Source organism: Siphateles boraxobius, unplaced genomic scaffold (assembly GCF_051911475.1).
Source record: "Siphateles boraxobius isolate OS27281-9 unplaced genomic scaffold, OSU_SipBor_1 22, whole genome shotgun sequence".
Lineage (NCBI taxonomy): Eukaryota > Metazoa > Chordata > Actinopteri > Cypriniformes > Leuciscidae > Siphateles > Siphateles boraxobius.
The window spans coordinates 10,070,471-10,087,485 of NW_027508833.1; the positions used below are offsets into that span (position 1 = coordinate 10,070,471).

General features: G+C 36.7%; 1 protein-coding gene and 1 long non-coding RNA gene across 2 annotated transcripts; both read left to right on the plus strand.

The window, feature by feature from the left end:
- Window positions 1–57: 57 nt before the first annotated feature.
- On the plus strand, window positions 58–7,577 carry tmem30aa (transmembrane protein 30Aa). The gene is made up of 7 exons (XM_077238596.1): window positions 58–518; window positions 1,039–1,158; window positions 1,926–2,033; window positions 2,753–2,840; window positions 3,177–3,323; window positions 3,777–3,989; window positions 6,330–7,577. Exons 1-7 carry the CDS (start codon window positions 270–272, stop codon window positions 6,521–6,523), a joined length of 1,119 nt encoding a protein of 372 aa, XP_077094711.1. The 5' UTR covers window positions 58–269; the 3' UTR covers window positions 6,524–7,577.
- Window positions 7,578–10,516: 2,939 nt separating this feature from the next.
- On the plus strand, window positions 10,517–16,975 carry LOC143746336 (uncharacterized). The gene is made up of 4 exons (XR_013206501.1): window positions 10,517–10,703; window positions 16,470–16,496; window positions 16,769–16,837; window positions 16,940–16,975. It is a non-coding gene; the product is annotated as an uncharacterized LOC143746336 (long non-coding RNA).
- Window positions 16,976–17,015: the final 40 nt, after the last annotated feature.

Consider the following 17,015-nt stretch of genomic DNA (forward strand, 5'->3'; position numbering starts at 1 on the left):
CGATAAACTGAGGGGAGGGGTGTGGTTTGATGACGTAAAGACGAAACTATCCGTCTATTGGCTGCTGCACTTCCTTATTTACCGTCTTGTACGTGTTCAATAAGCGCTAACGGAAATAATCATCATTGTTGTGTAATGGCGCGTTCACTGTGCGATCAACACAAGTGACAGCAGCGATATAATACACACAACTGTCCATCAAGGCAACATATTTGAGGTTGTCGTGTAGTGTGCACGTTATCCGCTCGTCTTTATCGGATTATAGAGCGATGATGGCGTCCAGCTATAACGCAAAAGATGAGGATGGTCTCCATCCGGGATCGGTGGGCTCCGAGGGGCCGGGATCCGTCAAGAGCAAGAAGCCCGATAACACAGCCTTTAAACAGCAGCGTTTGCCCGCCTGGCAGCCCATCCTGACCGCGGGCACCGTCCTGCCAGCCTTCTTCATGATCGGACTCATCTTCATCCCCATCGGCATCGGACTCTTCGTCACATCTAACAACATCAAAGAGTTCGAGGTGCGTAACGTCACCATAGCAACATATTGATTAAAGAGGTTTATTAATGATTTTACGAGTTGAATGCCACCACAATGTCGTAAATAGGAGTGGGGGCGGTGAAATAGGCTACTACAATACTATATTGCCAGGCTTTTCTATTTACAGCAAAGTAAGGTAATTGCTTGCACAAAATATGATGCCATTATAACATAACAATGTATTATGTAACGATGAAGTTTGCAGTGGCTTCATAAATTAATCAAACACATAAAAAAAAAACACACCTGATGCACATTTCTTTGTTCTTCATTTTATAGAACTAGAGTTTAAGAACCTTACTATTTTTGTTTAATTAATTGAGAGAAAGTACACCGCCATCTTACTCGCGTGAAAGTGACTGCACAGATCTGTCGTCGTAAACACGACTTCCCACCTAGTCAGTACGAACTTCCCAGGAGGCCTTGAACGTACCATTTTAAGGCTCTGTATATTTGATGTTGTCAGGTATAACAGTTGTTTTGTGTTGGTTCTGTTGTAGATCGACTACACTGGTGTCGACATGTCCAGTCCGTGTTATAACTGCGCTCAGAACTACAGCTGGAACAGCACTAGTGTGTGTACCTGCTCGGTGCCCTTCACCCTGGACCAGCACTTCGACGTAAATACCTTCTCCATCTCTCATCCTAACACTTAGTAGAAAGTTAGCAAAGCCTTAAAAGGGATAGTTCACCCCAAAAGGAAAATGATCCCGTGATTTACTCACCCTCAAGCCATCCCAGGTGTATATGACTTTCTTTCAGCTGAACACAATCAGAGTTATCTTAAAAAATATCTGGGCTCTTCCAAGCTTTAGAATGGGAGTGAATGGTACCTTGTTTTTTATAGCCCAAAAAAGCGCTTCCATCCATCATAAAAGCAATCCATACTATACCAGGGGGTCAACGCAGCCTTTATATTTCCACCACTGTGCTTTACAGTTCATGTGAGGTTCTCTTATGCTCACCAAGGCTGCATTTATTTAAAAGTATTATTAGAAAATATTTTATATATATCAAACCAAATTTGCTGCATACCTAAAATCCATACTATTGGAACAGAGGCAGTTCATTTATAGTTGGATATATTTATCTGTAGCTAGGTCCATTAAGTACAATATTTACTCAGTGAGTGTCTGTGAACTGTATAGTGGTGAAATAAATCACCTAAAGTACCATTAGTTCTCATGTATTATGCATTTTAGATGACATTTTATTGATCGTACCTTTGAATAGTTTAAAATAGAATAGTTTCCCGCTCCTAAAACAACAAGTTTCAGATCAATTACGTATAAAATGCCTGTGAATAACATTAAAATAACCCTCGGACAAAAGATTTTGTGGTTTGCCACTGGACGTTTTATATTCTCTGACATCTTTTCTTTTGTAGAGTAATGTTTTCATGTACTATGGACTCTCCAACTTCTATCAAAACCATAGACGTTATGTGAAGTCAAGAGACGACAGTCAGCTGAACGGAGATAAAAGCTCTTTACTGGTAAGTGATTCGACAATCTTTTTGATGACTGATAAAACAGGAGAAAAGTATTTTCCTGGCATTTAGACTAGTTTTAAATGCACTTAATTTTGTTGTTTGTAAAGTAGTGCTGGGCAACGATTAATCTCATCCAAAATAAAAGTGTGTGTTTACACAATATATGTGTGTACTGTGCATAATTATTTTGTATATATAAATACATACATATGTATGTATATTTAAGAAATATTTGCATTTATATACTGTATATAATATTTATACATCATTTATATTATATATAAATATAGGCTAAATATTTTAATTTTTCTCAATTATATACATGCATATGTGTGTATTTGTACAAAATAATTATTCATTAATAATTAGGTCATGGGTTCGATTCCCAGGGAAAGCAAGAACTGATAAGAATGTAAATGTGTACCCTGAAATGCAATGTAAGTCGCTTTGGATGAAAGTGTAAAGTGTAAGCCAAATGCATAAGTAAATTATACGCAGCACACACTCATATATAAACTTTTATTTTGGATGCGATTAATCTCAATTAATCGTTGCCCAGCACTATTATAAAGATACAGTTCTGGTAAACGTCATGAATGTGCTTTTTATGAAAGGTCCAATAAGTTATGTCTTTATATGAAAGCACAGTATGTTAGATAGGTTTATGCTATACTTCACATTTCAAGACATTGTTTTTAAGTGTTCAAGTCTTTGTTCTGCAGAACCCAAGTAAAGAGTGTGAACCGTATCGAACAAGCGAGAAGAAGCCCATTGCTCCCTGCGGTGCCGTTGCTAACAGTCTCTTCAATGGTAAGACAAATATGTGTGAGGTCAGTGACCAGTGATAAGCTTATGGCTCAAACAAATACACTTGTGTTTATTTTAAAACATGTACTTATAACACACATGATGCACTGTGTACAAATGTGCAAGTTGTTGATATTAAAAAGATATTTAGCCAGAGATTTGATATGTATTGCATTCATTTTGGCTCTTTTTGCCCATGATGCTGATTTCTGTTTAAAATATTTGATCTCTGCAGCCTTGCAGTATGTGAATATGAGCCTTAAAATAAATATTCACTGCTTACAGAAGCTGCGTGAAAGTCTTTCTGACTGCTTTCTGTAATTCGTTTGATATTTGTAGATACTTTGGAGCTGTTTTACATCCATCCAAACGGAAGCCGAATAGCTATTCATCTGGTGAAGACAGGCATTGCTTGGTGGACTGACAAACATGTGAAGTTCAGAAACCCAGGAGGAAGCAACAGCAACCTCTCCGTTGTGTTCCAAGGTACATAAAGCCCAACCCTATAAAGCCTACAACATTATCAAAACTTTGCTGAAAAACCTGTCGCACACAATCTACTACAGTCCTTCTGTTATCTGAAGGATAGTTTAGACTTTTTCAGCAAGTAAAAGGTCTTTTAGTATAATTGTACAAACTTCAGCTCATGCTTCACGTGTCTTTATGCAGTGAAATCTGCACTGATTTCTTCATAAAGTAAACATAACTTTTATATTGTTAGTAATCAAGACGAACACTTACTGGACTATTTCAATATATACTACAGCAGCAGGGAAAAAACACATTACAGGGATCAGAGCAATATGACTGACTATAATTCTATATCAGTGCATGTTTTTAATGTTGGTTTAAGTGGTACAAAGTTATTGCATTGTAAAATGGCCTCTGTTTTTAAAGTTTGGCTGTACTATTGCTAACCAGTGTTATTTGTCCTCACAGATACAAGCAAACCCGTAAACTGGCGCAAACACGTTTATGAGCTGGACCCGACTGACATTGAGAACAACGGTTTCATCAATGAGGATTTCATCGTGTGGATGAGAACCGCTGCTCTCCCCACCTTCAGAAAACTGTACCGCATCATTCAGAAGAAGAAGGACAACATGACCCCGACATTACCGCCTGGAAACTACAGCCTGGAAGTCACCTACAGTATCCTTCAGAACTGGACAAGAAAATACTATTTCAGTCTTTCAATGTCCAATTTGTTTTCATTGTACAAGGTGTAAACAGGGTGTGTGAGATTTGCATTCACCTCTAAATCAGCATTCATAATTTGAAGGGAGCGAAGGCAATTTCAGAGAGCTTAGCAATAGCTATTTAGCTTTGAAAGCATGAGATCCCGCCCCCCCTTCAGAGCAGAGCCCGTCTCCTCCGAAACACATGAGCACACACAGCAGATTCTGCAAAGCATCACGAGAGAGAGCGTTAAATTACCTCATGTCTCAAAGCACATAACATTACATTAATAATGGACATAAACAACTTACAAAGCTCTTACTTGTACCACCTGACTGCTGCAGATTCATTTCGGCGTTGATAGTGAAACGCATATATCCGAGGCCTCGTTTACACTGTCAGTGAAATGTGACCCAATTCTGATTTTTTGCACATATGTGACACAGATTGGATGTGTTCTTTGACAGTGTAAACAGGAAAAATGTATTCGGATATTTCGAAATCAGTTTCAGGCCTCGTTCATATGTGGAAATAAATCAGATATGTGCCAATGCGACTGTCATGTAAACAGGCAGATCGGATTTTCTGAGGCATTAGGCTACGTCTGCGCGGTTTAATGACGAGAGCAACCTCGACGCGCATCTGCAAAGGGACGGATGGTGTCGTCGTAGGAGAAGAATGTGGACACACGTTTACACAACATATCAAAGGTTGGATTGCTCATTATGCCATCGCTTATCTATAAAACAAATTTAATTTCTCGTGCCATTTACGCCAAAACTAGTTTTTGTGTGCATATGATACGCAGTTTTCGCATGATACGCACTTTATGCTGTGTAATACACACGCACTCCACACCCCTAATCCTACCCCAGGGGTTTACAGTGCGTATCATATGCACTCAAAAACTATTTTTTCCGTATAAATGTCATGAGAAATGAAATGGTATAGATGCACTTAATGAGATCGTGTTGTATGTTCCCACCAGTCCTGAGATCTCTCTCGCACACAATAACCGAAGCACATGCTTAACTGCAATGATGGCCCTTTTCGTCCTCCTCCGCCTCAAAATCATTGTGATAGACGGGAAGTTCGCCAAACATCACAAAGCTAGCACCAAGCATATTTTGCGTTCATCAATCTGTGCAAGAACCCCCATTAAGCATGCGCGATGTTTCAGATAGTATTTCAAGTGTAAACGCATGAATTGGATACGGGTCACAATTGAAAGAACGTGTAAACGGACAGTCAAAAAAATCGGATATAGGCAACAAATCAGATTTGGGCATCAAGACCTGCAGTGTAAACGAAGCCAGAGTCTGAGGACATTAACGGCACCGGGTGGAACATCACGGGTTTCGTAACGGTTGCTACAAGGCATGAACGAAGCATCAGTAAAAAGGTGGCTGTTTGTTTTAGACCGAATGCAATGATTGGACGAATATATTTTGGTCCTGAGACGTCCACAGAAGAGATATGTTTTAATATTTAGACCACTTCCATTATTGATTGCTATCAGGATGTGAAGAGAGTTACATACTGCATAACAAAGTGTTTATAAAACAAATTTCCTACCTTTAAGTCATTTATAACTTCATCATAAGAAATGTAAAAATGCAGTAACTGTTGAGGCTAATGTTGATATACCTAAAGAGAAATCGAAGAATGAACTGGTGTGATGTCATTCAGAACTAAATCAGGCCAAAACACAGTTCTTTTGGAGTGTGTTTCACTTCGAATTCAGTTTGAGTTCAAAAACAGCTTGCCAAAGTGAACTTTTCTGGTAAACAGGCTGGTGAACAGCTTCGAACTACCATTGGTCCATGGCGATGATGTAATAGGTGGGTGTGGCTCTGTGGCTCCTCCATCTTTGACGTAGAAATCTTCTCCAGTTCATTTCTTCTGTTCAGTCCGTCGAGGTCATGAACTAGTAGAAACTGAGTTTGAAATTTTTATTCTTAAGCACATATTTAAGGGTGTGTTCACACTTTTAGTTCGGTTTGCTTGGTTCATTTGGTCCGTACCAAAAAAAAAAAACATCTAACACCGGCATTTTTAACACCAAACTCTCAAGATACAGAACCTAAAGGCATTGGGATATGTTCACAACCTGATTGGTCGGCTTTTATTACGTATATTTACCGTCTGAACTTACGGAACATCCAAACAATCTTACATATTGTAGCCACATATGATTTGTATTTTTTATTTTGACCAGCTGAGAACTCGGCTTAAGAAGAGCTTATAAAATGTGTAAAGGAGTCAAAACTGTATGATGAAATACGGTAACATTCTTTAATAACGTGAACCCAGATTACCCAGTGCGCAGCTTTGACGGCCGCAAGCGTATGATCCTCAGCACCATTTCCTGGATGGGTGGGAAAAACCCTTTCCTAGGAATCGCCTACATCACAGTGGGATCCGTGTGTTTCTTCCTGGGAGTGGTCCTGCTGATCATCCACCATAAATATGGCAACCGCAACAACAGCGCTGACATTCCCAATTAATCGCGGATCAGCACACTGACGTGAGGCGCGTGAGGTATGGGTCATATCTCATGCAGGAAGATGCTCCTGTACACACAGGTGCCAGAAGGACTGCTTACAATGTTATTGTGTATGCACTGGCAGTTTTTAATGATCTGTTTAAGCCTTTCTTTCATCCACACCAAAGCTTTATATTGGAAATCTTGATTCTGCCACAGTTGATCTTTCTGCATTAAGTATTTTGTGGTGAGGACAGTATGAAGGCACTATGGAGTAACTGAATGATGGGTAGTCGTACAGTAGGACTGTATTTGAGCGAATCCCACACAAACATGTCCAGGTCATATTTTGCCCAAAAATTCACCATGACATTTTACTTTTTAGTTTGTTTGTAATTGTTGTGTCATGATTTTAATTATTAATCTTTACAATAATACAGTGATTTTATTAAGATCAGCATAACTACAGGCAAATACAACAAATTCTACCATGGTGCAGTATTTTATTTATTTATATTTTTTGTATGACTTTTTGCTTTACAATAATGAGAATTTGGGGAATTGTGCTTATTTGTCATGAATATACTAAATTGTCACAATGTACAAAAAAACAACAACAAAAACAAAAAACAAATCTATCGGCCTAAAAGTATATATTTCCTTTTTTTTTCTTTCGATTTTGAGGTTAAATATGACCAATCTTGACTGGCTTTGTGAGATTCATCCATTTGGATAGTAATATAATATACTACAATGATAATAAGGTACAATCAAAACAGTAATGGATTTTAATCAGTTATTTTTTACAAATTCAATATTCATATTAAGATAGTTTGTCATGGAAATCAGCAAGAATTGTTGCACTGTGTTATTTGAAATGCTAAACTGTAATGCTCAAAGCTAATGTGTTCTTCTCTGAAAAGCTTGTTCTGTACAATCTGTATTTAAAAAGGAAATGTGTGTTTAGCAGCTGCTATGAAATCCTGTATCCAGCTCAGTTCTGTGTCTGTTGTTGGGCCAAAGTCATTTCATTTACTGAAAAGAGTTGTGTGATAATAAACGACAAATGCATGAGAGATGTGCTGTGTTGCTTTTCTTGCCTTGGTCCTGAAAGTGAAGTATACTGAGTAACTGATTACATGTAATCTGGATTACGTAATCAGATTCAAAAAATGAAGTAGATTATTTTAGTAGATATTTTTTTTAAATACTCACCAGACTACAGTTCCTTTTTTATTGATTCAATGAATACATATTCACACAATGGCAGTACATCATTCATAATTGATTGATTCTCCCTAATTATTCTTTTTCATGTTTCATATTGCTTATATGCATTCAGAAAGTCTTCTAGTTTTACACACACCCACACACCAGCCACTAGTCAGGTGGCTATAATTACATGGAAAACTGAGAGGCCACACAGCATTTGACCACTGGATTTACAGAAATCATTTCACTTAAGGAGTGTTTTCTCACTGCATATCAAATAAACTCTTGACAAACCCATTCATTTGTATTACTCAGTAAGCCATTTAACCATGTGTTGCTATGTCTTGGAAACAGTTATTATAATTTTTATTTTAAAATGATTTATTTAACATTAGTTTTGGAAATCCTGACATAATGCAATGTTTAATACACTTCATGTTGCTGATGACATAGCATTTAATATATTTTCTTTCCCTTTCTATTTGTGTAATATGGTACAGTACTATCCTGATTCAATTCAATGTGATAAAGAAGTTAGATCAAAACAAGTAATCTAAAAGTGGTCAGATTACATTACCTAAAATGTGCAATGTAATGTAATACGTTACTAACTACAATTTTTTGTCATTTAATTTGGAATCAGTAACTGACTACGATTAGTAAGTTATTTACCTAGCACTGTAAATGGGTTGTCAAATGTTTGGTGTCTGGCCAGATTTCAGTTAGCTGGATAATTGTTTTCTTTTTTTCCTCCTGGAACAGTCTGGCAGTGAAATGTAGGCCTACTTTACACCTGTGACTACTACTATACACTCAATTATTATTATTTTTTTTAAATGCTGGGTTGTTTCAAACTAAATTTGGGTCAAATATGGACAAACCCAACCGTTGGGTTAAATTTTAATAACATGTTGAACCCAACGGTTGGGTTCGTCCGTATTTAACCCCCTTTTGAGTTTAAACAGCCAAGCATTATTCTCCTAAACTTGTATAAGTATACTGACTGAAGTGGACGGAATAATGACAAAAAACGGCTTTTATTCAAGCCAAAGTGTAACAAACATACTTATGAATAATGGCAATAACTGTATTTAAAGGGTTAGTTCACCCAAAAATGAAAATTAAGTCATTAATTACTCACCCCCATGCTGTACCAACCCCGTAAGACCTTCGTTCATCTTCGGAACACAAATGAAGATATTTTTGATTAAATCTGAGAGGTGGATCACTGCTACATAGGCTGCCAGAGGGAATGAAACTTGACGGCCCAGAAAGTCATTAAAGAACATGTTTAAATATTCCATGTGCCTACAGTGGCTCAACTATAAGTTTATCAAGCGACGAGACTACTTTTTTCCCGAAAAAAACCCCATAAATAACGACTTTATTCGACTATTCCTTTTCTTCCTTGTGGGCCTGAGACGAGAGTTCAAGAGATTTCCACGACGCATGCGCGAGAACTGAGAAGAGGACGTTCTTCTTCTAATACTTCTTGTTCAGTTCTCGCGCATGCGTCGTGGAAATCTCTTGAACTCTCGTCTAAGGCCCACAAGGAAGAAAAGGAGTAGTCGAATAAAGTCGTTATTTATGTTTTTTTTTTTCGGAAAAAAAGTATTCTCGTCGCTTGATAAACTTATAGTTGAGCCACTGTAGGCACATGGAATATTTAAACATGTTCTTTAATGACTTTCTGGGCCGTCAAGTTTCATTCCCTCTGGCAGCCTATGTAGCAGTGATCCACCTCTCAGATTTAATAAAAAATATCTTCATTTATGTTTCGAAGATGAACGAAGGTCTTACGGGGTTGGTACAGCATGGGGGTGAGTAATTAATGACTTAATTTTCATTTTTGGGTGAACTAACCCTTTAACCAGAGCCCGTTTACGTAGAGCCTGTTCACTCCCTATTACCGAATTTGGGTTATAGTTCCACCAGAGTTCCACTGGGGGGCGATCGCCCTGAGTGCAAAATGAATTGCTGCGTCCCAATTCGCATACTATCCGTCCTAAATAGTATTCGAAATTAGAATTAGTACGTCCCAAATCGTAGTATGTTGAAATTAGTGTTCCAAAGATACCCGGATGGTCTACTTTTTCCGGTCAGAATCCGAAGTGCAGATCGATGCGCACTCTAACGGCTGATATTGCCCTCAACCCATCGCGCGTTGGACGAGGATTCGATTAGAACTATAAACACGAGTGAAATGTGTTAAAAAAAACTACAGACATGGAGGACGCGCGAGTCCGGTGGTTATGTAGAAAGGTTTAGATAAAGGGGGTTGAGTGGGTAATTATCAGTATCTAACATGACGAAAAATTATTTATTCAATGTTGTCTACATTATATTGCATCTGCAGCAGCATTGTGAACTTTTGTAAAGATACGTTTAGCCATTAACTTTTAAATGCATCATTACATTCAAATTGCAAACACATGAGGAAAGTCACCGCATTAATGACCCACGGGTGCAGACCAAGGTGCCACAACATTTCTCTCCGAAACGGTAGGAAATTAAATTAGATTGAATGGAGGATTTTAACTGTGACAAGATGATTGACAGGGCAGTTTACGGTGGCTGGACGCACGCGACAGAGCTGTCCGTTAAAGATGACGAAGTAGTATGTCCCAAAGCTTGCCTACTCTTTTGCTACACACTCAAAATTATGTACTTTTTCTTCACAAAAAGAGTACATACTTTTAGGTCGTAGTATAAGTAGGCGAATTGGGACGCAGCCCATGAGTTGGGTATAAAAGAGGGTGAGCCAGCTGCAAATGGGTGGGTTAGCAGCAAGTGGGTGGAGCTTTAGCCGCAAGTGGGCTGTATAAACTTCCAGAGGATTTTGATTGGTTTATTTAGTATCACCTGTGTTGTAGTAGCTATTGGTTTATGCTCCACAGTTGGTGGCGGTAATGTGTAAGTTTTGTTGCGATCCATCAGAAAACAAAGAAGAAAACCGTTTTCACATGTCAGCGTGCCGTTGAGATGAAGGGGTAAGGTTGTGGGAGGTGGCGCAAGATGGCGACCTGAACGGTTGTGTTGGTTCGAGCTCTGAGGCGCTTTTGAGGAGTCGTATCTTCTGGCCGAAATTGTAAAGCTTCATTACACGTCATGTAACTCTTTTAATGGAAGAATGCAATAATTAGACTTTATAAAAATTTCACCTGACTGTGACGCAGCCTATATTGACTGAGCACACTGCAAGACCACGTGCGAATTATCCATCATGCCAAAGAACAAGGACAGAAAGTTACTTTCTTCGCTTTTCGAAGCATCAGCTGGAGCTGATTCATCCCCAAATACTCCAACAGGTAGCCCTCTTTCAAAAAAAGCATGTCAGGAAGAAGACCTCAATGTATCTAATGCTGACATACTTCGTGCTGTCAATGCTCTTAATGAGCGCTTTTCGTCGGTGGAACAACAGATTGCCCAGAACTCGGTCGCTATAGTTAATCTTTCAAAGACTACTGATTTTGTGGCCGAGGGGATGAAGTCTCTATCTGCAAGAGTCAAGACTAACGAGAACAAGGTATTGCAAATTGAGCAGGTGGTCCGGATGGTTCAAGGCAAGTGCGATCAGGCCGAGATCTACAGTAGGAGATGGAATTTGAGGCTAAATAATTTGAGAGAAACAGATGGAGAAAATATAAGAAGGAAAGTGCTTGAAATCCTAAAAATGCTGACTCCGGACGATGTAGATGACATCCTTTTTTCTGTCGACACAATCCACAGGATTGGACGTCTTGAATCTGGAAGTAACCGTCCTAGGCCGGTCATCATTCAGTTCGCGCTCAGATCCTACAGAGAGAAAGTCTGGAAAGCTGCACGGGACCATCCTGCTCTCAAGGAAAGAGGGGTTCGCCTGGCAGAGGACCTGACATTTGCTGAAAGACAACGGAGGAAGCTGCTATGGCCAAGGGTAAATGCGGCGAGAGAAGAGGGGAAAAGAGCCTACTTTCGTGGAGCAGATGCATTTATCGATGGAAAAAAACTGTCTGTTGACGACTTTCAAGATGAGTATTGACTGAGTTTTTAACTTCGCTGGGTAAACAGTCGAACTGAAATCTTGTGCTCTGTCTTCAGGCCATTTGTGTTCGTCCAGGTGATGCGATTCCTTGAATTTTTGGAGTGGATCAATACCGACTGGTTTGTGAATTTTCGTTGTTTCAGGGTTCTTTGTTTGACATTGTTCTGACATCCAAATAAGATTATTCCATGTCTGATTTTGTTTTTAGTTGTTTAAAGGTTGTTTCTCTGAATGTTAGGGGTTTACGAGACTCCACTAAAAGGAAGTCTATGTTCATTTTTGTTAGGCGTACAAATGCAAATATAATTTTTTTACAAGAGACTCATTCGTGTGATTCTGACGTTAAATGGTGGCGTTCTCAGTGGGGCGATCAAATTTTCTTTTGCCATGGTTCTCATCATTTGGCTGGTGTCGTTATTCTTCTAAATAAATTTAAAGGCAACGTATTGGAATCGGTTAGCTCCAAAGAAGGTAGATGGTTACTGGTAGTTGTTAAATTGGATAACACTTTATTTGTTTTAGGGAATTTTTATGGTCATAATTCTTCAGCTCAAGCCAAAAATATGTCTACGGAGGTCATTCATTCTATATCAGTACTGATGGGGAAATATCAAGGTGCCTTTTTGATATTGGGTGGTGATTTTAACGATGCCCCAGATGATTTTTTAGATCGTTTCCCACCCCACACGTTTTCTAACGCGAAATTTAAATTTACTACTGCTTTAAGTGTCCATCTTTCCTTAGTGGATATTTGGAGATTCTTGAATTTTAACGAAAAATGTTATTCTTGGAGTAACTCCTCTAGGTCTTTACAATCAAGGATTGATTTATGGTTAATTAACCCAGGGTCTGTCCAATATGTCATGGATGTTACATACAGTCATGCACCTCTTTCGGATCATAAAATTGCTGTTTTGACACGTTCTGGAACTGAAGTTAAAAATAATAGTATACGAGGTTATTGGAAATTAAACAACAATTTGCTTAGTAATGAAGGGTTTGTATCCCAGGTTCGAGAAGTAGCTCAATACATTTTTGGAAATAAGCAAATGTCATATGTTAAGAAATGGGAATTGTTTAAGTTTAAAGTTAGGCAGTCGGCTGTTTATTTTAGTAAGCAAGTAAAATAAAATAATTTGAATAAGGAAAAGGCACTTATGACAGAGTTAGACTTTCTTTTGAAAAAAGTCAATCTTACAGAAGATGAAAAAGTCAGATTGGAGACAATAAAAACACAAATTGATCAGATTTATATTAATATAGCAAAAGGTGCATTTATCCGTTCTAGAGCCAAATGGTTAGAAAAAGGGGAAAAGAATACAAGTTATTTTTTTTCACTAGAAAAACGAAATTATAAAAGACAAACGATCTCCTCTCTTAAAATCAATGATGTTATCACCTCAAATCCAAAATTGATTGCAAATTATGTGGAATCATTCTACTCTAAGTTATATGAATCTATATTTGAAAGTGATAAATGTTCTGACTTTTTTGAGTCAGTTAAACAATCTGTCACATCTGTTTCTAATCAATTTCGAGATCTTTGTGATGAAGAACTAAGGAAACAAGAGATGGTTACAGCTATTCGTTCAATGAAAAAAAAAAAAATCGCCAGGAACAGATGGTCTTTCAGTTGAATTTTATCTCTGCTTCTGGGATATTATTGAAAACCCATTATTTGAAATGTATAAGGAGTGTATTGAATTGAATGAATTATCGACTTCGATGAAACAGGGTTTAATAACCCTCCTTCCAAAACCCGATAAAGATCATTTGATCTTGGATAACTGGCGTCCTATAACATTATTAAATGTAGATTATAAATTGCTATCTCTTGTTTATGCAGTTCGATTGAAAAAAGGTCTAGACGAAATTATTAATGAGTGTCAAACTGGATTTATGGCTGGCCGACACATAAGTTGGAACATTAGACTAATTTTGGACTTGTTAGACTATTCAAATTTAGTAGAATCAGAGGCCTTAATTGTTTTCTTAGACTTCCACAAAGCGTTTGATACGATTGAGCATAAGTTTGTGTATAGGGCTTTTAAATCCTTTGGTTTTGGGGAAAGATTTATTTCTATAATTGAAATGTTTCATAAAGGTATTAATAGCTCTATTAATTTATATCCAAACACTTCTAAACGATTTCCCATCTGTAGAGGAGTGCGCCAAGGTTGTCCTATAGCCCCTTTCGTATTCCTCGTTGTAGTTGAGTTTCTTTCCATTAAAGTCTTGAATTCTCCATATATTCAAGGACTTACCATCTTCAACAAACAGCTTAGATTAACTCAGCTTGCGGATGATACTGTTCTTTTTTTGGAAAATAAGGAACAGTTGCCCGCAGCACTGCAGTTAGTAAGTACATTTTCTGATGCCTCGGGGTTAATGCTGAATGTAAATAAATGTGAGATAATGTGCCTTTATGATTCGAAGGAAAAACGTTTATGTAATATTCCTGTAAAAAATAAGATTAAGTATCTAGGATTAACTGTAACAAAAGATATAGCGGAGAGACAAGAGTTAAATTTTCCCCCCAAACTTAAAAAAACTCAAAACATCTTTAATAACTGGCTTCAAAGAGACTTGACTATGATAGGCAGAGTCCTATTAACCAAAGCAGAAGGGGTATCTAGATTTGTTTATCCGGCTTTATCTCTTTCTGTTCAAGACTCGATTTGTAAGAAAATAAATGACTTATTTACTAGATTTTTTTGGAAGAATAAACATCATCATTTAAGAAAGGAGATTCTTCATGGTCCAAGAAATGAGGGTGGTTTTGAACTTTTGGATTTCTTTGATTTAAATTATACCTTTAAAGTCAAATGGCTCAGAAACTGTCTTCTGAAATCAGACTCGATATGGTTTTTTATTCCATATAATATTTTTAAAAAGATTGGAGGTTTAAATTTTTTGTTATTATGTGATTACTCCATTAGTAAACTGCCTGTGACATTATCCAATTTCTACCAGCAAGCTCTCAAGGCCTGGAAGTTATGTTATGTACATAAGTTTTCCCCACATAAAGCAATCTTGTGGAATAATGCTTATATTACAGTAAATCGGAAATCCCTTTATTTACAGAGTTGGAAAGACAAAGGAATTTACCTTTTATCTGACCTTTTAGATCAGTCAGCTCAGTTTCTTTCTTATGAAAGTTTTATGAATAAGTGGGCATTTCCTATTAAATATAGAGAATATTATTCTGTGATAAAAGCCATTCCCACAGGTCTAATGATGTTAATGAGGAGCCATATGTTGTCCCTTAACATATGTGTGACAATCGGCGGCTGGAGTGCCCGCATGAGCCACTGGAGGGCACTCTCTTCCTGCGTTATGTTCCACCATGGACTCATTATGTTTGATTATGGTTTCATCAGTTTCACCTGTGCACCCTCAGCAACCCTTTATCTGGACTGTTCTGTTCTGTGCCCATTTGTGAAGTATTGTTTTACCCAAACTCTGTCTTAGTTTGTACCTCTTGTTTCTCCGTGCTTGGACTCGATCTTTTGTGTTCCTTTAATAAATATCTGCGAATGGATCCGACCGCCTCAGCCTCTACGTGACAATATGTAGAAGTGATCCTGTACTTTATTTAAATGGTGTGGACCTTAATAGTAAAAAGTGCTCCAATAAATTTATTAGAAATATATTTTATAAAAATAGGTCTTTTCAGCCTAGAGGGAAATTTTTCTGGAATATTTGCTTCCCAGAGATTATCTGGAAAAAAGCTTGGTTGCTTCCATTTCGGTTTTGCATACCTAACAAATATAGAGAAATACATTTAAAAATACTTCATAACATTTATGTTAGTAATTACACTTTATCGAAATTTATGGAGATTGATGAGAATTGTTCATTTTGTCTGAATCAGCCAGAAAAAACTCTACATCTTTTTTTTGAATGTCATCATTCTAAAAAATTTTGGGAAAATTTAACTATATATTTTCAACGGAAATCAGGTCATAATTTTGTATTAACACCCAAAGATGTTATCATATATTTTGAGTCAAAAACTAGGTCTGTAAATTTTATGATTAATCTTATGATTTTATTAGGTAAATTTCACATTCATAAGAGTAAATTCAATAATTCTAAGCCTTGTTTGAAGGTTTTTTTGATTGATTTTATGTTGTATATTGAGTCTCTTAAATGTATAGATAATAAGAAATGCACTGATACAATTGTATTTGCCAAAGAATTGAAGATAATTGAACAGTGAAGATTTATATGATGTTTCTCTTTTTCTTCAATACTGATTACTGGTTTGTAACTTTCTCGTAGCTATTATATTATACAAATAGTTAAACCTAGCCCCTTTATTTAAATTTTATTTTTTATATATTTCTTTTCATTGTTTCTTTATATTTTAGTTTAGTTTCTTACTTATGTTAAACTAACTTTGGAAATTCTTGGATTGTTGTCTTTTTGGATGTCATGTTATTGTTTGTATGTTATGTCTAATAAAAAAAAAGAAAATAAAAAAAGAAAAAAAAAAGGGGTAAGGTTGTTGTACAGTTTTTATTTTTGTAAAAAAGCATTATAAGTTCTGAAAAATACCATTTCATAATAGCGTTTGACACTGTTTTTACTCTTAATGTATTAAAAAAGAATAAGGGTAAAGTGTATCCAAATACATTTCTGTAGTTTTTTAGTAGCACACAAATTACAAAATCTGTAACGTGCATGACAAGATCTTTTCTGCATTCCATTTCTACAATTTGCTCTCCAGATTATGGATTCTGAAGACCATAATAAGGTATTGTGGCAGTGTAATTTTTGTACGTTTTAGGACTGCATTGATTTTCAAATTGTAAATGTCTTAAACGTTTTGTAAATGGATTTGATATTAGAATACAACTCCTAACTAAATTGTACAATGCATGCAATTCTTTTAAAACTTGTTTTCATTGTAGTTGTTTTTTTTCTGCGTAATCCACAATGTAATGTAATTGAAATATTTGTTAAAATTAATTAAATTAAAAATTAATGGATAATTTATCACTTTTTTAAATTCTAATCCTCTTTCAGAAGAAGAAGAATGCTCTGCACTCCCTGAAACCTATGGGAAGAAAAAAAAAACTGAACTTGGATATGAAAGTAAGAACTTTGATATGAAACAAAATACATATACTATGCTGGGTTTCAAATTAACTAACTATAATATTGGTCAGGTAATTTTAAATTACTTAATTTTTGCAGACCAAACCCCAGTTTTGCCCTCTGTTTTTAGCATGGTATGCATAATCAATTTTAATGATGATTTAAAATGTGTATC

Coding starts and splice junctions, on each gene's coding strand:
- tmem30aa (XM_077238596.1), top strand. CDS start 270: ATGATGGCGTCCAGCTATAACGCAAAAGATGAGGATGGTCTCCATCCG. Junction 1,159..1,925: donor CCCTGGACCAGCACTTCGAC/GTAAATACCTTC, acceptor TTTCTTTTGTAG/AGTAATGTTTTCATGTACTA. Junction 2,841..3,176: donor TGCTAACAGTCTCTTCAATG/GTAAGACAAATA, acceptor TGATATTTGTAG/ATACTTTGGAGCTGTTTTAC.